The 20,962-nt window shown below is 34.8% G+C and overlaps 1 protein-coding gene across 1 annotated transcript; it reads left to right on the forward strand.

Annotated features, from left to right (window-relative positions):
- Positions 1-8,188: 8,188 nt before the first annotated feature.
- LOC142356341 (vitellogenin-2-like) lies at positions 8,189-19,326 on the forward strand. The gene is made up of 15 exons (XM_075408270.1): positions 8,189-8,372; positions 8,905-9,163; positions 9,657-9,897; positions 10,301-10,482; positions 10,947-11,099; positions 11,577-12,243; positions 12,572-12,978; positions 13,359-14,051; positions 14,439-14,661; positions 15,216-15,537; positions 15,934-16,153; positions 16,665-16,959; positions 17,297-17,815; positions 18,098-18,364; positions 18,800-19,326. Exons 1-15 carry the CDS (start codon positions 8,324-8,326, stop codon positions 19,100-19,102), a joined length of 4,800 nt encoding a protein of 1,599 aa, XP_075264385.1. The 5' UTR covers positions 8,189-8,323; the 3' UTR covers positions 19,103-19,326.
- Positions 19,327-20,962: the final 1,636 nt, after the last annotated feature.

Genomic DNA, 20,962 nt, shown 5'->3' on the forward strand with positions numbered 1-20,962 from the left:
AGCTTCCTATGAGGGTGTAAATGAAGCTATTTATTTGTTGGCCGATAGCTAACTTTTTTTGATGACAATGAACAGAATTTTTTCCAGAATGTATAAACGTATTTTTAATGTCCCACTTTATGTTTTTGTCCACACGTTTTTTTACTCAATAATGTTAGGTACCAAAAATTGTTTGTCTCTTAACCTCCGTAATGGCAGTTATGTTCGGCCCTCTATAGAGGCTTTTTTAATTTTGTTTAGAGGTTTGAGTTTTATAGTCATAGATAATAAGTTTTATTAACTGATGATAATGAGTTTTATTAACTGATGCCATTTTGCCTCTTTTTATTAGGTTATTTTTGAACAAGTAGATACACATTGAGTTGTAGTCGTTATTAATGCTTGTTGTTTTTGTTCATTTTTGTTGTTGGTTTTGTCTCTTAATCTCCCTAATGGCACATATGTTAGGCCGTCTATTGAGGCTTTATTTTGTTTGTTGAGTGGTTTGAGTTTAACTATCACTAAACTGATGCTATTTTGATTTCTGTTATTATTTTCTTTTTTAAAAAAATAGATACTCATTGATCTTTAGTCGTTATTCATGCTTGCGGTTTTCTGTTCAATTTTGTTGTTTGTCTTGTCTCTCAAGGTCCTTAAGGGTATGTATGTTTGGCCCTCTTTTGTGGCTTTATTTATTTTATTTAATGTTTGGAAATTAAAGCAATTTTTAAAATGATACACCAAACATTTTCCATTAATATATGAAATTTTTAGAGTTTACTATCTCTTCCTCGTTCGAGAGACAATTAAGCAAAAATATGGTTGAACTTGGTCGGCACATTATGTGCAATTGCACATTACTGTTCCTCGTTATAAAATTAAAAGGTAATTTCCCGAATAATTTCAATAAGTGCGTAAGATCAATTCAGAGACCAAGTTTTCGCAAAATCCTTCAAATGAGTATAAGCGTTAGTCTGTAATTTGTCTGCTTAATTAACTATTAAAAGCACGAAGGTTTTACGAAAACAGGAACCAAAAATACCAGTTTTTTCCTCGAAGTCAAAAAATAGTCTTACTTTTGTTTTTACTAAAATAGTTAAAGTAAAGACAAGAAAATATGATTTAAAAATTATCTGAAAAAATATCTTTCTGAATCTGCTCACAACAAATTACAAGTGTAATTGATCTTCCTAAAATGTTAAAAGAATTTTAATTTTAAAAACCGTGCTGGAAAACTGATAGACAAGAAACCTTTCTAACAATCATTTCTAACATCAATTTCTTTGGCCGGATCACATACAATCAAAAGTCGAATGATGCGTGCGTCGACTTGCAGAAATTGCTGAGAACGACTGAAAACTTTTTCAATCTTCCGTCGGCGATTTTCACAAACACCAAACAAAATTTTTAAACATTATCAGATGAGGTGGCTGGAATGGAGTGAGATCACGTTTTTCTGAAAAAGCACACATTTTTTCTGTAAAACCCTCTCGACATTATGATTGTATTACCATGGTTTGTCAAACACCTAAATTGTTGCCAGCTTAATATTTTTAAAGAGCTCTATACATAAAGTTCAAATTATTTTAGTTTTACTTCAACACTCCCAGGTCGGGAATTTTTGTCAAAATTATACATGATAAGTGGTAACTAGCGTTGACAAGTCGAAAAATTCACAGCAAAATTCTTATATAATTTTGAGTTAAATGCGTTGAAGTTAGAGACGCAAATTCTACGCACTCAACGCAACATTATGTAACAAATCTTCATAAATCCGACTGTAGCATCGCGTTGCACATTTTTTTGCGTTTCTAAACGCAGATCTTACAAAGTTTTGCAGTTTATAATAATTAATTTAGCGTTTCTAAGCGTAGTTCTTACAATTATTCAGTACTTATTATTCAACATTCAGTACAATTATTCAACACTTCGTCAAATCTTGGGTTTTCGTGGATAATTGTTGAGTTTCAAAAAATTAAAACCTGAGTTGTAAACGAGTTTTCTAACATGAATCTGACAAAAGCTCACTTATGATATTCTAAAATCAGTAACCCATCCCTAACCCCCATCCCCCACGTACCCAACTACCCCCCCCCCCACCTAAGGCCAACCCCCACCCCCACTCACTTCGAATTCGAACACACGTACACAAAACCATATCTAGTTCATCAAAATTTTAAAAAATAAACGAAAAGTTAAACACAAAATATGTAAAATCTACGCTTTGAACGCAATATTATGAAATGTCTACGCATGTAAGTTAATTTTATGTAAGATATGTGCTTGGAAACGCAAAAGTTATGTAGGGTCTATGTTATTTTAATTCCAAAATTATGTACGATCTACGCTTAAAAAGGCAGAATTGTGTGAGATTGGTGGTGAATGTGGTGCATTTATGCAAAAATATGTAAGATCTACGCTAAAATCAACGCACAATTATGTAGAGCCTACGCTACATTAAACGCAAAATTATGTAAGATCAACGCCAAATATGTAAGATTAGCGGTGAATGGGTTGAATTTATGTAATATGTACGCTTGATCGTAGATTCGACATAAATTCAACGCATTTGCCAACAATCTGACATAGTTTTGCGTCTTTTAGCGTTGACATCTTGGCCCAAGCTGATGCTTTTTCAAATTTGCGGAGGGTTTTTTGCGATTTGAAGAAGAGGTTGAGAAAAGGGAAAAAAACAAAAAATCTGATATTGATTAAAATGAGTTTGATAGCTTTTTTGCAGATTAATTAAATCTGTTTCAATGAACTAGCTATAATTTCATCACCTTAAGGTATCGTTTGAAGTTGGCAGGGTCCTTGTCTTTTTGCATAGTTACTGAGAAAACAACGCTCGCTCTCCCTTTGTCAAGAAGCATCTAATTTTGGAAAATATAATAGAGAAAAATTTTCATGAAAGACAGCTTGAATATTTTCTGAATCTTTGTATCCTTTTCTTTGAATCTTAGACAAACTTCTCAACTGTTCATTCTTTGAGAACATAGTTATAACTTAATATCTCTGACATTTTTAGCACGTGAAGTCATAGTCATAGTAATTGATTATTTTCTAATGTAAAAAAATTTCAATTATCATAAAATTTGAGTGCTAAAGTTCCAAGAGAAAAACAGAGTTTTTAAATGAAAATACAAAGCTTGTGTTAAACTTTGAAATCCCGTCAAAAATAAGGCATCCTACTTTCTTCAGAATTTTTTTTTATTTTGATTGATTGCACATTTTCAATCAAAATTCGGGAATTTAAAAGCACAACAATTGAAAACAAATCAATAAGATTTTGAAAAATGAAAAAAAGATAAACTATACGTTGTTTAAATACTTCTCTAAAAGCCTAGAAATCATTTTGATGTTTTTGAGAATTGCACGTTTTGGCAAAGCTTTAAAAACAGTGAAAACAAACAAACAAAACTGTTAATTAATCCCTTTCACATTGTTTCTATAGATTTTGGTTTTCGCTGGACTTTTGAGCATTAAAAACTTGCAACAGGGACAAATCCCATTAACAAAGAATTACTTAAAATTATCATGATTTTCCATTTGAGATTTGTGATTATTTTTTATTTGGAAATGCAAAAAAGTATTGATAAAAAAATTGCCAGCAATTAGCGTTTTTGTGAGTTACCGCTTTTGTGCCTGCCAATATTTAACAAAATGAAACCACAACTGAACTTTTTGTAAAAAAATTTCTAGACAAGCAGCTAAAAAGAGAACACAAAAAACTACACTAAGTAGCAAGCCAAATGTAAGTACGAAATAATAATTTTGTTTTCTGTCAAACCTCGTCACGTGAAAAATGTATTTCCAACAAATTACATCAAAGAAATTTCTCAAATTGATTCTGCTATCCGAAGCACGAGGAGAACCAACAATCATCCAACCACAAAACATGAATTTTTTCATTTTTGAAGTTGATTTCAAGCCTACATATTCTGCTTATAACTACGAAGTCGAAATAATTAAATCAAGTCTTCCCAAGTTCTTTTTTTGTGTTTTAATAAATCTTAGCACAACTTGTTAATAAGATATAGTTTCATTACTGTTTTACACTTAACAGATATGTGATTTTAATTAAAAACAACGTTATTATATGAAAATCTGAAATACCAATCACTTTTACAAGACAAACACGAAGGAGAAATGAGAAGGAAAACAGCTGAGAAGGAAAACAGCTGCTATTGCCTTGTTTACTGAAGGAAAACAGTAAACAAGGCAATAGCAACAGATTTTTCAAAACGTACTCATAAACACTGCCCTGTTTATATACCTCTTAAAAATTAAAGTTATTAAATAGTTTTAAATTACATTTTCAGTTGCCTCGGTACAAAATCATTATATATTCAAACTTAGTGTATTAAAAATGAAATTAAAAAAAACTTTCGTTATACAAAGCAACATAGTAAGATAGTAAGTTAAACGTATAAACATACTCAAGCAGAGCAATCATCACTATTCAGTCTTTAGTTTTCTATCATTACAATCATGGGCGACAAAAATGAAAATAAATATAGTTAATTAATTACCAAAAATATGAATGACAGAAGCCTAATCAGTGATCAAAATCAGAATTTTCTCTCTCGATAATAATTGTGGATTAGGAAGTCAATTTGCACTTTTGCCTTCACACATATCACAAGTCACAAGAACAAAAAATCCTTAAGTTCGGTCCGAAGAAATTACTAATAAAATTTGGGCAATTACTTTTTAAACAAATTACTTGCTCAAAATCAAATCTTGTGAACACTTGTAAAAAAGTGTACCTATTTTTCAAATTTTACGCAACTTATTTTTACCTGATTAGCTTATTTTCAACTCAGAAAATGGCTACGAAATGCCAGATTTATTGAAATTTCTTATTTTGGATAATGGCCACGAAATAAAAATAATCTATATTTACAATTCAACTCAAAAAAGATTCTTCAAAACATCCTACAAAAAATCTCTTTGCAGAAAACTAATGAAATAAGAACTGATTTTGTATTAAGCTTTTTAGAATATAAACTGAATTAACCAATTGCTTAAAAGTCTTTTTGAAAATTTATTCCCGATTTGACTGAAAGAGAAACATAATTTAAAGAAACTTACTTGTTCTTCCACTTTTACTGAAGATAATATTATCAACGCCCTAGATCCAAAGTTTGACAAAAAGTAAACGAGAAACATTATCCTTTTCCTTTTTTCTCTTAAAGACTTTTTTGTTGCAAAACTAATATATACGTCCAATACAAAAAGAAACTGACAAAAATAACAACCATAGCGAAGGAAGTAAGGTATTGCTGTTTTTCTCAATTTATAAAGAAGGTTAAAAATACAATTTTATAAATTAACAATTAACAATTCAGACATTCGTTATGTAGCAGTCGAAACAGAAACAAGACGTCTTATTTCCTTTTCTATTAAAAAAATTTTCATCAAACCACCCATCAATGATATATCAAAAAAGAATTTTAAAAATATAATTCAGATTGTCATCAAAGTGTGGCAAAAAAACTACCAAGGAAAATGGTTAAGGTCTGCATGAAAACACAATAATTGCGACAATTAAAGCATCTAAATTGGGGTTAGCTACTTTTTAGTAGTGGTATTGAGTGATGGGAAAAATGGACATCAGGACAATTATAAATTACTTCTTAAACCTGAATGGTAAAAATTTCCAGATTTTTCAGTTTCTGGATTTAACTTGCTAATTTTGGTAAGTTTCTCGAATTTGTTTTTATATACTGTCAGAAATAATAGAAAAACACCGGAGAACTTCTAAAAATTAGGCAAAAAGTATCGCAATAAGCGGTTGCCTAAAAGTTATGTCATTGACTGCTGCAATGTACAAAATGGCTGCTATGTATGGACAAAAATAAAGCCTCTGAATACTTGCTGACTGTATTTTGTAACTAAATAACGTATATTTAGTGTTAAAAGATGTCATGAGATGCAACATGTTCTTAGTCATATTATGTGGTTCTTTACACTGTTTGCTTGTTTCTATTGCGAGTGATTCTTTTCGAGTGTTTTTTCGATTTATCTATTTTTGCTTCTGAAGACAAAAGAGTGTAGAATCCTCCAAACTATAAAAAAAATACTAATTTTTTTTAAGTAGCGAGCGCCTTCCTTTACTGGCACAAGTGTAGGCAGACAGTATTAAAGTTTAGTGTTTAAATTTTTATTAAAATCATATACACAATTGCCGTCTTTGAAAGCTGCAAATTATTTTGGCTGGAGCAACTACTTTTCAAATGCAAGATCGCCCATTAGCTCAAGATCATCTCAGCCCATAAAATCAGCACTGAATATGTTGATGTTGAATACTGTAGGCAGATCAAATATTCTAGAAGATAGTCCAGATTTATAGCCTCAGTGCGTATCAACCGAGATTACCTAATTACAACAATTTTCAAATTTTAATCTTATTGGGACAAAAATATATTGGTTATAATTCTTGTGGGATTAAAAAGCAACGGCAATGATGAAGAATTCGATGCATATTTTGCTGATACAATGGCTGATATTTTGACAGCGGATGGAAATATTAATCCTCAAAAGCAACAGAAAACTTTAATATATAAGCGAGTAAACTGGTTTTGTTTAGTTATATCGTAGTTGTTGAATTTATGATGTTAAGAACAGAAAAACAAAGATTATATTAGGTCCGAATTTTGAACAAAAGTTAATCTTGCAAGATCTTGCAAGAATCTTGCAAAAAAAGTTAATCTTGTAAGATCTTGCAAGATTAACTTTTTTTCCGACTCGAGATGATTACTAAAGTTCTTTTAGGGTGTTCATCAAGGGTTGGTGCTAAGGTGATACACAATTGATAAGGTCAAATTACTCAAACATAGAGCAAAAATATAATTTAAATTGCTCTGGTTAAAAGAAACGAAAAAATAATTTAAGGAATTAAAAATTATCCATCAAAAATAGGAAAAAATATTCGAAAAGGAAAATATGGAACTATTTATGATGTGCGTTTGACAGTTACTAACCAATTATTAAATGACATCGAAAAGTTATTGGCCCATAATTTTGGTTAGATCAAATTTATCATAACTTTCCAATTTACTATAACTAGCTTATTCCTAAGTGGACAAAGGTCGTCGTAGAACTTCCATAAACCTACTAAGCAAGTTGAAAATACTGAACAAGTTAGGTGCTCGTTCGCGATCAGAGTATAATTTTAGCGCATATGGGCCATTATATTTTAGCCCCTTTTTCTCGTATTTCTATAATTCTATATCTTGGTTTATCTTTGAACCATTATCATTGTGCTTATATGGTTCACCAATTTGAGCAGTGAAATTTCAACTTCTTTCTAAAAAACCTTAAAATTTCCAAAATTCAATTCGTTTACGAAACCAATGTCACATCACGAACACGAGTCTGGTCGGCATCAATTTTAACTTTAAACAGAGTACCGAAGTATAGATATTTATTATAAAAAAACAATTACTTAACTTGAAAAAGATCAAATTCAGGTCAAAATAGAAAGTTCATCATGAACAATAGTTGGTCAAATAGCTCGACGACTGATTTAAAACACATCCCTTGTGACTTTCGCATAGTTCAAGCTTGATGAAAAGAGTTTAGTAATAATGTCAATTTTGAAATCGAGTTTTCTCTTAAACCAATATTTCGGAGAAAACTTATGAAAATTTGCGACAAGATTTTTCGCTTACCTTATTAAGGGTAAAACCGCAGCTCAGCTTTTAAAACTCCGAACAAAATATCTTCGATCTTGATTTGATTTTCAAACCAACCAAATTGAATATAAAATTAATTTAATTTCAGAATTTCGAGTTACTAAATCTGTTATCACTAGATAAAGCGTGAATACAATTTATGAACCCAAACAGTCAAGGGCGGTCAAAATTGATCATTCAACTTTTTATGTGACAATAGGTAAATAACTTATATTGCATAACGTGATAAAACGGTAAAGTTTTCTCGAATGAGATCAAATTATACTTTATAACCTATGTTTATAAATTACTAAAACCGTCCGTGTTATCATATTCACATACATTAAAAGTTAATATATTTAACCAAGTTAGTAATAAACTGAAGAAGTTTAACTATTGTTTACATTGTTGACAGGTTTACTCCTTCGGGTTCCCGCGATTCTAGTCGGAGGAGGGCTTAATTTAGCCCAGGTATGTTTGCTTTTGATTAGATAAACAGTATAAAAAGGGACAATTTAGCCCAAAGTTTTCAATTATTCAGAGGTTTACCTCTAAACAATAATCAAATCATCTCATTTAGAGTGAGATCTTCAGTTTAACTTTCGGTGGAATTTCTCTTTGTCTTTTTGTTTCGTGTTAGTGAGCAGTTCGGCTGTTTGAACGGGATGAAGTTAGCGGGATTGTGCCTTTTGGCACTGGCCGTCATTGGCACACGTGAGTATAACATCTGTTCATTAATTTACAAACATTTTCATACTTTCGAAATTAAAATACTCCGAATTTAGGAATTTAGCTGAGACTAGAAAGTTGCTAACTTAAATTTGATTTAGATAACAAACTGAATCGAAATTTACAAAAATTAAATTATTTTATTGCAAAATTGAGATGAAATTATTAAGACTTTACAATTATCTGAGAATAACTTCGATTTTCTTCTATATGAATAATTTTTCCGAATCATTTCAAGCTAAAAATTTGAGTTAATATTCGCTTTTGGTTCTAGTTATGTAAAAGCCTTCAATACTTTTGAAAATTAGCTAAGCCCTTAACCAAATTTGTTTATATTACATTGGTATTTTAATTTACTGGTGAAAATTTCGGCCAATATCTATCAAATAAAATGATCTGAGTTTTTCAAAGACCTGAGTTTATGTCTTAACTTTACCTAGAAAAAAGGGGATTTTTTTATTTCTGTTTGATTTATTTTGAAAAACACAAGTTTAAAATGTCTTTGTTTTGTTCACAGAATCTTGGACTGGAAGGGACAGAACCACTACCACCACATGGACATGGCCCAAACCCGAAGTGGGCAAAACTTACCTCTCGGAGTACAGGGCATACACAGTGGCAGGGTTCCCTCTCCTGAACAACGAGCGAACTGGACTTTACGTCTGGACCAAACTCCTCACCCGACTGGAATCGGAGACCAGAGTCACAATCCAGCTGAGGAACTCGACCATCCGACACATCTACCTCGACACTGACTCTCGATTGCCTGTTGACAGGTATACAAATGTTTTCACTACTGTCTTTGTCTTCTACATTTTCGAACCAAGACAAAAATCAAAATTTTCTAATCGATGTTAAATTTTCGAGACCTTAAAAGAAACTGATTTAAAAATCTAGGAGAATTAAAGCAATAAGCCTGAAGCTCTTCAGGTTTTTTAGTACTTTTGAATTATGAGTGACCTCTCAAAACTTAGTGTTTATAGATCTCATTATTGTTAATATCTTAGACCACTAATAGTTTGAAACTTTGATTGTAAAACCGAAGACAGAAAACTGCTTGCATCTGCTAGAAACTTAAACGAATTTTAAAAATTTGAACTTCTAGGTTTTTGTTTTCTTCATATTGCTCATTTCATCTTTACAGCCAATTTTGCGCTATTGAGAGACAATGAAAATGTCTAAGGAGACATTACGTTATCATAGAAACAACATTTAAGAGAAACGTCTTTAAAAACTCCAAATTAAGGCTCCAATTTTTGATCGTTTCAGGGTTCCCCGAGTTGAGATGGTGCTGAATAACACAGAAGAGTTCCGACTGCTCCCAACAAACGTCCAGGACCTGTTGATCAAACACATCGAGACACCAGTGACATTGACCATCGTGGACGGAGTCATCACAGAAGTTATTGCGGACAAAGAAGAGCCAGAATGGATTCTGTCTCTCAAATCCGGAATCTTCCAGTACCTCCAAGTGCACAAATGGACCAAGACCACTGAACGAGTCATCGAAGTATGATTTTCTATGATTTTTTGAATTTTCAACTTAGCTAATACGGGGGGAAAATCAAGCATATACGAATGAAAAAATCTAAATTATACAAAAGAAAAATATAGAACTCATATAGCGATTTCTGACCCCGTCGGTAGAGCCCATACTAACCACTGAGAACTGAATTTCACAGATTTCTTTTGAAAAAAAAAATAGCCTAAGCATGGCGATAACTTTGAATACTCGAACAAAATTATACTCAACCCTTTAAGATATTCCTCATGCCATGCAAAATTTTAAGTTATATGAACGTATAAAAAGTAAAGAGATCAATAATTTGGTCAAATAAGTTACTGAAAAAATGACCGCTGATATTTCAATTCAACTTTTAGGAAGCAGGAATAAACAATGATCTGTTTTTCAGGACACGATCGTAGGCCATGGATGTGAAGTCGATTACGACATTGTGCGACCCAACGACACCACTGGAACCCTGTGGCTTACCAAACAGTGGAGTCTGGACTCTTGCTGGACTCCTCTCATCAGAGACGACTTGCTCCGATTCGCCAACGAGCCAAGGAGAGATTCTGCTGAGAGAAACTTAAGGTTTACAATTTGATTTCTTCTTGTGTTTAATAAACTCAAGATTGATTTCTTGGTCAAATTTATTGTTTATCTGAAAGCATTGTAGTTTTGAAAAGAAAAACATCGAAAAATCTCTGGAACTTAAGTTAGAATATTTTGAGTTCATAGTTCTTCTATGGAAAATATTCGCGAATTCGGGATTAAAAACGATGAACAATTTTTAGAGATTTAGGTTTTAAAAAATTTCAAATCAGTTCTTATACTAAAATTGAAGAGTATTTTAAAATTTAAGGAAAGTGACAAGCCTTAGATTGTTGATTGGTTGAGGTTTCATTTTGTGTTAACAAATCAAAGAGTTCCGGATCACGGATTATCTCACCAAAAAAAAACTCTAATTCTTCTAACTACAGTTATAATAATATAGTATTATAGTATGTAGACACTAATTTATAATTGGTTATAGTTATGAATTTGGTTGATTGTAGGTCTTCCTTTGTGACGATGATGAACGTGACAGATGTGGACACCACCACCCTCCCCACAACCACTACTCCTTTCGTCTTGGAACTCATCTCAGAGGGCAGATTCACATTCACAGCATTCACACCCGACCACGGAGAGGCCATCATGTACACCAGGTAAATATTCCCACCTGATTGTGATCACGCACAAAGATCTGCGAAATCCATTTCTACAAAAACAGAGATCTTAAAAAATAATTTAAAACAGCCTGAAAAAATTAAAGTATCGTAGAAAAAAAACAAGTTCTGCAATATAATGGCGAAAAAGATTCGCAAATCCATTTCCAAGAGCATAGAAACTTGTGAAATAAAACAGCCTGAAAAAATATTATAGAACAAAAACAAAAAGGGTTTTTAATGGAAATTTTTTTTTTAAGAATAACATTCTTTTACCGAATTCAGCACCGATTCCGTTCAGTTGCATTAAAACAAGCAACAGATCTAGGCTCTAATTTGTCGTTTTTAAGCTCAAAATTTTTAAAATAAAAGTTGTTCCCTCTGTTTATAATTTCACAGATTATCATGACATCTTCGAAATCCTTTAAGAACATCGATATCAAGAATAAAAGTTTGGTATTTTGCTTTTTACTACAGGCAAGAGATGACATACGTGGACACTGTTGACACCCCAATCTCTAAGACAATCCCAACTCCTGTCGTGAGGCGAACCAGCATCACCCCAGCAACTTGGACTTGGAGCTGGACACGCGGAACCCTGGACGCCATCTGGGGCCAGGAGGAACAGACCATCCTTGACATCATCAAGACTCTTTTCACAGAGATCGTTCAGGAAACCGAACTGTCCGACGAGCCGACATTCAAGCCAGACGTCACTGAGAAATTCAACTTAGCTGTTAAGTTGATGAACCACCTGAACGAGACAACCTCATTCAAACAGATAGTCGACATGGCAACCAACAACCAGAACAAGCGAATGAGGAACATGATCGTGATGGCCCTCACCAACTGCAGGTCCTGGGCTCTTGTAGAATCCCTGACGTCCATCGAACCCAAACTGAAGACATGGGAACTAGCTGAGATCATCTCAGGGTTGTCAATCAATGGAATCCCGACTTCGGATCTGCTCCATGAGTTGAAGAAGGTGTACGTGACCATTAATGATGACATGATCAAAGAGCAGACCTTGTTGGCCATCGGAGCTCAGTTGCACGAGTTGTGCAGACCTCACAGAGTGTATGGATTAGAGAAAATTGTGTGGAACTGGGAATGCACTGATGGAATCAAGACCGAATTCACCAACGTTAGTATGAATTGGACAATTTATCGAAAAGTTTTGAACCTTTCAAAGCTGATTTTATAGAATTGATTTCAATATATCAACTTGACGCAAACAGCATCGAAAATTCTTAAAATCAGGGACAAACATTTAAAAAGGCACATGAAAAATAGAAACCTTAGCTTTAAAACAAACAAAAAATTCACTTTTAACATTATTAAGCCCATTTGAAAGATCCTGAAATAACTATTGAAAAAAAACTCAGATTTATAGAAAGGACCACTTTTTTTAAAAAACATCCTAAGGGTTTAAAAAACAATAGTGACTAACGCACTCTTCATTTTTATTTCAGTTCTTCCGACAAGAATACACCCGAGGTGACAAAATCCGAAAACTGATTGTGCTCAAATCAGTCGGCAACAGCGGACTTGACTGGATGACAAACCTGAACCAGATCATTGCCGATACCACATCAACCATGGAACTCCGAGTCAACTCAATCCGAGCCATGAGACGACTCCGTGACGTTAAGCTTGTCCTCGATACTCTTCTGCCTCTGTTCCGACTCCAGTCCACACCGGTCGAACTCAGAATTGAAGCCTTCAATGTGTTGTTGGAGATTGAGTCCACTGAATGGATGTTGACAACTTTGGTCAGCCACTTGAACTTGGAAAAGAACAAGCAATTGGGCAACTATGTTCACACCTACATGAAGTCCCTAATTGAGATCCCCACTATCTTCTCGCCCACACGAAACTTGTAAGTTTGCCGACAATTATTTCACAGCACAAAATTTGAACAAATTCTGTATACTGTAAACTTTAAAAAATATATGAAAGGTGTGCATAACGGTTAAGAATCAAGACGAAAGAACGTTTTCATAAGTCAGCAAAAATTCATCAATTTTCTATCCATTTTTAACATTTTGTTCATTTGGGGGAAAATAGAATGATTATCATTGAAAAAAAATCATTAGCGAATTTGTAACTGGCGTAAATGTAAATTTACGCGACCAGAGTGGCCTCTTCAGCACGTTTGACGCATAAATACATTATAAATATTATACAAGTGCACTCAAAGAATCTTAAATTTCTCGATGCCAAAGAGATTAATCGAAGCACTCACTTGTTTTGCTCCAGGACCATCGCCGCCCAGAACTTGTTGCCAACAGTGAAACACTTCGAAGACAACTGGTGGTATTCTATGAATCTGCAATGGTTCATCGAACAACTCGGACTCAAGGTCTTCCAACACCTCGAAACCCGAACCCTCGTCAACGACCAACAAACCTGGCCACGATCATTCATGGTTCGACTCACCCGGGAATACTGCGGGTTCTTCCTCAACGACCTCGACTTCGGATGGAGAATGGAAGGTGTTGATACCTGGTTCCAGGAACTCTGGACCAAATACTTCACCTCAGAGCTCTGGACCACAACCCACTCTACCTCAATCCATGCTACCAACTTCATGCGAGACCTGGGAAAAATCCACAAAATCTTGACCGATGAAGAAATTATGACCCGAACCACTGAGCGAACCAAAGGATACTTTTTCTGGAGAGTCTTGGGAACCGAGATGGGCATGATCAGAGTCGGAGACAAAACCCTGGCCAACCTGCCTAAGGAAATGTGGGAAACAGTGAAGAAAATCGACGAGAACACCCGATGGTTCAGCATCTTTGCTCAGGTGCCCGCCACTTTGACTGCCCAGACTCTGATGGGACTGCCGGTGTGGAGCGACTGGGGTATGGATGTGATGACCAGTGTGCACATTGATGACTCTGAGATTGAGCGAGAAGATCTTCTGTGGTCCAAAAACATCACCATCAGGTACAATGATTGGGTTTCTACCACCCCTCATTTTCCCAATGGGAAACTTAAGTCAAAATTATATAGACAAAAAAAATTCAAAAAAAAAATCGGGGAAAAATTTTTTAACCGTAATATGCTAAAAAAAGATATGAAAACAATACGAAAAATTCTAAAACTCGTTCGAAAAATTAAAATACTTCATAGCATGAATTGAGTTTTAAATACTGCATAAAAATTCAAACGACGCTTATTTTCCAAACTAGAAAAATATAATTTGATCAATTTTGCAAAAAAAACTAACTGATCAATAAATGCTCGCCTTGTCAACACTTGAGCTTACAAGGCTAGTAATTGTAGCAACTCTTTTCACTCATGTTGAAATTAACAAATTGTTCTTTTTCGTAGAAACCTAATGAAGCGACGATACATGTGGGGTGTGAACTTGGGTCCCTGGGAAGCGGCCATTGGCAACTGTCAACACTTGAAGACCATCCTGCCCACCACCTGGGAAGTTACCCTGGATACCACCACCCACAAAGTGGGAGTTGAGATGTTCTGGAATGTGTGGGATCCCTCTTACAACAACCCCAAGAATGTTGAGAACTGGGAGCTGGTCCAACTTGAACAGGTGAACACTTTGCTATTGGAGTTCAAATTTGAAAAGCATGAATTATTTTGCTATTTTTTTATGGTGCATTATGCAAAGAGAAAACTTGATGAATTAGAAATTGTTACCTTTTGGTTACTAATTTCAGTATAGCAAATTGATAGCATCAAAAGTATTGTAACGGAATCTTAAAATTTAAATCACCTTTTTGATGGCTACAAAAATGTACCATAATTTCAAGCAGATTTATTTGCACTTTGTTATACACTATGAAATCAAACCAGCCCATTGTCAAACTTTGTGTCAGTTTTGAGCTAAAAGTTCAAAATCTTACCAAACAGCCTACATTTTAATTCATACAAAGTCTTTTAAAGTGTGAATGTAAATATCGACCAATTTCGATTTATACTACAAAAAAGGAACACTGAATTTCCTGAAATGTTGGTAAATAAATGATATAACAGTTAGAGGTGGTGTACGAACTTTGCTTTTTAATTGCATCATATCGTAGTTAAATTAATTATGTAAACAAAAGCAGACACTAATACACATAAAAACATAGCAATATGCTTCAGTCACCAATTACCTACTACCTGAGCGTTGACTTTGACAAAAAAGATGTTCTCCTCACCTACGAGCGAATGAGACTTCACCCTCTTGTCAAGACACCCGAAATCAGATACCAGTGGGATGTTCTGGGTCTCAACTTGACCTCTATTCAGCACACCGATGACAACACTCTGGCTCTACCCGTGAAACCCTGGGACGGTCGACACATTCTGACTCTGTCGTTCTTCGATACAATCGTGAAGCCTTTCGGAGTGAAGTTGGAAATGGACTACAAGACGATTATGGATATCATCAGCTGGTCATGGATTGAAGCCGACAAGTTTGAAAGTGAGCTGAACTGCTTTTCTTGTTTGAGATCATTTTTTCAGGTCAAAAATCAGGTTTTGAAATAATGAAAAAAGAAGCGCAACTACAAACGCACGATTGAAAAAAAAGGAAAATCAAGAAAATTTGCAAAAAAAAAACAATTTAATAAGGTTTTATCAAAAATATTCCATTTATCATTAAAGACTGAGCCCTATTAGTTGTTGCGGTTAAATCTGGTCGCTTTTTTAACGTAGCATAGCTTACCCCCAGAAGAATTTCATTTGGGCTCAAAATTTTGTCGTTTCTGCTTATAATTTCTGACACCAAAAAATTTGGTCATAAATATTAATTCAGCGAAACAAACACCCCTCTTGTTGAATAAATTTATTTCAATTTTAAAATCTCTTTCCGTTCCAGTCGAGTTGGACGTCACTCTGCACCCACGAGTACCCACAGACACCAAGAAAGTGGAGCTGAAGACGACTTGGGAGACAGAGGAGGTGGAGGACAGCTTCCCTATCACCCACTGGTCCTGGGAAATGACACCCAAGTGGGTTAACAATGGCACATTCAGGTGGTTCCTCCAGACACAACAGCTCATGGGCAGGTGGACTTGGGATATCGAAACCCTCTCTTGGTAAGGATCACTTATATTGTTGATTGCTTTATAATTTTGGTTGATATTGAAACCCGTACAAAATCAACTTTCAGCACTGATTCAGAAAGTTTTCAAAATAGTTACTGTACCGCTTCTAAAACATCTCTGATTCAGTAAAAGTCAGAATCAATTCAGAACCCTTTTTTGGTACGAACATTTCGATATTGCACTGGCATCATTTTTGATCGATAAATATTCCCGAAAGTTAACTCAAAATTTTAATGTAATTGAGCCGTTATTTTGAAGCATTTTCACAATAGCGACAACTAATTGACGGCTTTGAATCCTAATTTGAACATGTTGAAATGGAATTAAAATTGTGATAAAAAACAGCGAAAATTATTAATCGATATTTTTGGTCGCTAAAAAGGAGTTTAAAAAGCTCTTTCCTTGTCTAAATAACTGCTAGGGATTACTTTCGAAAAAAATATTCAATCCAAATTGTGGTCTGCTTCACATAGCATGTACTCTATTTTTTCCTCCATTTTAGGCTGGAAGCTGCGGAAGACAACTGGCTTGAAACCCTGTGGACCATGCAATACGGCTGGAACATTGAACCCTCAAAGACCAAACAGGACTTTGTCTTACAATACAGACAGGGCAAATCAGAACTGCAGAAACTGTTCGAGAGAGAAGACGCCAAGTTCGAGAACAGCGAGTGCAACAAGTGTGAATGGTGGGTGAAGAACAACAAAGAATGGAGGAATGTCCACTGCGAGAGGTGTTTGTTCAAGAGGCAGACCTCTTCCAGGAAAGAGTTCACACTTTTCATCAACAAGGACAAGGTAAATTATCATCATTCATCCTCATAATTACAAAAACTACACTGTTGTCGTTTTTTTCGGCTGTCGGCCTTTTAAGTAAAATAAGACTGCCGGGATTATCGTGCCTTCGAAATTGGTTTAAAATTCAACAGTGAAAAATTCAAAATAAGAAAAATATGCGCGATCAAAATTTTGGAAAAAAACTTGGGGTACATTGATAAGATCGTACCTGTTATTTTTATTTATTTTAAAAAAATAATCACAGAAAAGTTTGATCATAATTTCTGATGACATTATAATTTACTTCAAACAAAAAATGATATATTGGCATGGTATATTCAACCTAATTTGGTTTTAGATCGCCAGTGACATCCTTTTGAAAATCTGGGAATTCTGGGATTTCGGAAACGAACGATTCCTCAGTCACATCCAGTCCAACTACCAGAAAGACGTCACTCCCAAGCTCCTCGAGGAATACTCAACCCTCATTGACGAATACATGCGAGACCTCACCAACGTCGATCAAATCAAAGCTTTCCGAAGAGTCGAGGACTGGCATCCATACAACACCGAGCGAAACATCACCACCGAAGTCGAGAACAAGCACCTCAGATTTGTTCACGTTCCAGTAACACCATCCGAACGACGACTTGACAACCTCCCTCTGCACAGATTGACCGACGTCTGGGAACAGAGACGGGATCTCGAGTACCAGGGTATCTGTCAACTTGACGCCACCAACACTTTGAAAACCATGGATGAGGTCATCTTCAAGATCCCGACGTTTGACACCAACTGTGAGCGAATCTTGGCCAAGGATTGTTCGGATAACAAGACCTTCGAGATCACAGCTTCAGTCGACGACAAGGCATCAAGCGTAAGAAATTTGTCTTAATATCATTTAAATCGGAATTATTTCAGTGATTAAATGGAAATTGTAAAAGAAAAGCTCGAGAAGTTGTAAATATATTGATCCTATGAAAATCTGAGGAAGTTACAAATGACAAATGGAGATAAAACGAAAAACGGTTCAGCAACACATATCAAACTACGACTACAGCTTTCAATAAATAAGAAATCGTTTAATTTTTCTAGATTTTCCTATTTTTTTCGTCCAAACTAATCATCATTTATAAAAACAATTTGTTGTTGTTTATAGATTGTTTGGATCACAGTCGGAGACAGAAAAGTGAAGATCGTCCCAACCAAGGCCACCATCAAGGTCACAGTGGACTCTGAAGAGGTCGAATGGGTACACGAGACTGTGAACGAATTCAAATACGATCTCTTCTCAACTGAGGGCATCTCTGGAATCGTGGCTGACATCCGAACCCCAGAGACAGACACTACCATCAAGAGCCTCGAATTGTACTTGAACGACATCTTGACACAGATTGTGGTGGTTGAGGATTACGTCAAAATCATGGTGAGAATATTCTAGAATTTTAGTGAATGAATTAGACTTAGAACAAAGACTAACAAAAGCTTTTGAACAAATTTGTCTCATGTAAAGTTTTACGAATGAAAGCTGCATGTTGAGAAAAACAAAAGTAGCAAAATTAGACCGACTAGCAATGTGTAAGTTGATAGTCAATTAATATAAAAAGTTTCGACTAGGTTATGTCCATTTATATGCATATTTTTACAACAATTCGGAAAATCTAGAAAAATGGTATATATGAACGATAACAACGCGCTTACGTTAGATGCGATTTAGCTCTTTTTCATAAACGATCACACATTGTTCAATTCACAAATGCACTCAAAGCTAAATTCACGAAATTTGAACGATTCAAATAATATCCATGCTCAAACTATTGTTTCATAATTGCCTTATCATAACTGGTTGTGCTGTGTTCAGGTTCCCTTCTGGTACAAGAACAAAATCTGTGGCCTCTGCGGAGACTTCAACACAGAAAAGGTCGCTGAGCTCAAATTGCCAAACCAGGAAGTAGCCCCCGATTTGGAAACATTCATCAAGGCCTACTCTTCCGATAAGTGCCTCGACACCACCGTCGAATACCCAATGAACTACCCTGTCAACTACCCAATGGATTACCCATGGACTTACCCCCAGGATTACCCTCGTGCTTACCCACGTGACTACCCACGTGACTACCCACGTGACTACCCATGGCAGTACCCAATTAACAGAATGCACTAATTCCTGGAAGCGTGACCAAAAACCAAGTATTCTGACCTCGAACGACAGACGTTTGGACGACAATGCAATTTTTTACCTCAACAAAAAATAATAGACAGACATCAACAAAGACTCGCAATAATGGTTTGATAAACTTCAAGCATTTTTGTTATCGAACTGTTTCTTTACTGTCACTGTTTTACTTGATAATTTACATCAGAAATTTAATTATTTGCATTATACAATTATTTTCTACCGCTCGCGTAACTTTCATTGAAAGGCTCTTAAACTCTAATAGAATCAAGTTTCAAAGGCCAACGACCGCTCTCAAAACAAAACTTAGGAGTAAAATATTTAACCTTGAATCTGTAAGCCTCTGAATGAGAAGCAGCTCAGTTTAGTGAAGCAACTTGAAATTGAACGCAATCTAGAATACGGCTATGTCAAGTTTCGGCTACTTGAACGCATAAAGTTTGAACCTTAACTTTATGCGTTCAAGTAGCCGAAACTTGACATAGCCGTATTCTAGATAGCGTAAACTGAGCTGCTCGGTGAAAACTTTTTAACAAATCAGATTCAGTGAAAATTCTGTATTTCCGGACGTCTAATTTTTCAGACATCACAAAACAACTTCCTTTAAAATGAAGCAATTGTTTTAAATTACCAAATTATGAGCAACACAGTTGAATGAACTAAATCTTCAATAACCAATTTTTAATTATGTTCACAGTTAACTCTTCAATAACAAATTTAATTTTGAATCCCAGCAAAACCTAATTTCATTCAGGACATTTCAAGACATTCACTCATGTAGACAAAATTCAGAATGAAACTTTTTTTCCATTTGTAAAAAAAAACAAATATTTGCTGGATCATGCTTGCAACTATTAAAGCAAGTCATAAGAAACTTTTATAAGCAAATTTTTTTGCCCCTTTGGGATTAGTTAGCCTTCAAAAATATCTAAATTAAAAGAGTACCTGATCTTGCATGTTCTTAAAAAAACAAGCAAATGACTCCCTGGACTTTGGTCACAGTGCGTTTCAGCGCTGTACCATTGACTTTTATAGTAACCATTACACTGTACCAGACAAATAGAAGAATAAAAACTTTTGTCAGTTTGTCCAGACTCCATTAAGAAACACCTCAGCATGAACTCAGGCTGACTATCCATACGGGCCCACTGTCCCTTCTCGTCACAGCCTCAATTACATTAATTTTAAACACTGCACATTGCCGCTAACAAAGTTGAATTTCTTGCTAAACTCAAAAGTCAATTTTTTGTAATGATTTCCAAGACAAAGTAATCTTAGAATTAGCATTCCATGTTAAACAGATTTCAAAGCAATTGCACTACTTGTCTTTTGCATAAGCATAAATCTATAGTTGACGCTAATTGAGATCGAAAATTAATTGTAATTTTATAATGTTATGAGGGACAATTTAACTGTAGAATAAACCATTTAATAGGTTTGACATTTTTGTTGAATTATTGAAGATAAACTGGTCAAATTTTGTAGTTCCTGATGTTGTCGATATAAAATAATTTTGGGTATGTGACAAAGCAGTGACGGACAGTCATTAGTTGGGCCGTATTTTTAGATAATTTTGCTGTGAACCATAATTAACGCGGAATAGATTGATAAATTGATCAAATTTAGTAACTTTTTGTTATGGTTATCTCTTGTAATAAAGATATCTCAGATAGAGTGTAACATCATTAGGCCATATATTTGGTTTCTTCTCAAGTTTCGTTAAATTACTGCATTTCACTAATTTAACTGTTATCACCATTGCAGCCATGACAAATCCCGTTGACTTGAAGCTACAGCAAAATGAAAAATTGCCCTGGCTTCACCAAGCAGGCAATTGGAATATCAATT

This window comes from Convolutriloba macropyga, chromosome 2 (assembly GCF_964194025.1).
Source record: "Convolutriloba macropyga chromosome 2, txConMacr16.3, whole genome shotgun sequence".
Classification (NCBI taxonomy): Eukaryota; Metazoa; Xenacoelomorpha; order Acoela; family Convolutidae; genus Convolutriloba; species Convolutriloba macropyga.

What these genes read in the sequence shown, in the direction of transcription:
- LOC142356341 (XM_075408270.1), top strand. Translation starts at nt 8,324, where the DNA reads ATGAAGTTAGCGGGATTGTGCCTTTTGGCACTGGCCGTCATTGGCACA. An exon ending in TTCTCGCCCACACGAAACTT is followed by an intron (nt 12,979 to 13,358) that starts GTAAGTTTGCCG and finishes GTTTTGCTCCAG; the next exon opens with GACCATCGCCGCCCAGAACT. An exon ending in GATATCGAAACCCTCTCTTG is followed by an intron (nt 16,154 to 16,664) that starts GTAAGGATCACT and finishes CCTCCATTTTAG; the next exon opens with GCTGGAAGCTGCGGAAGACA.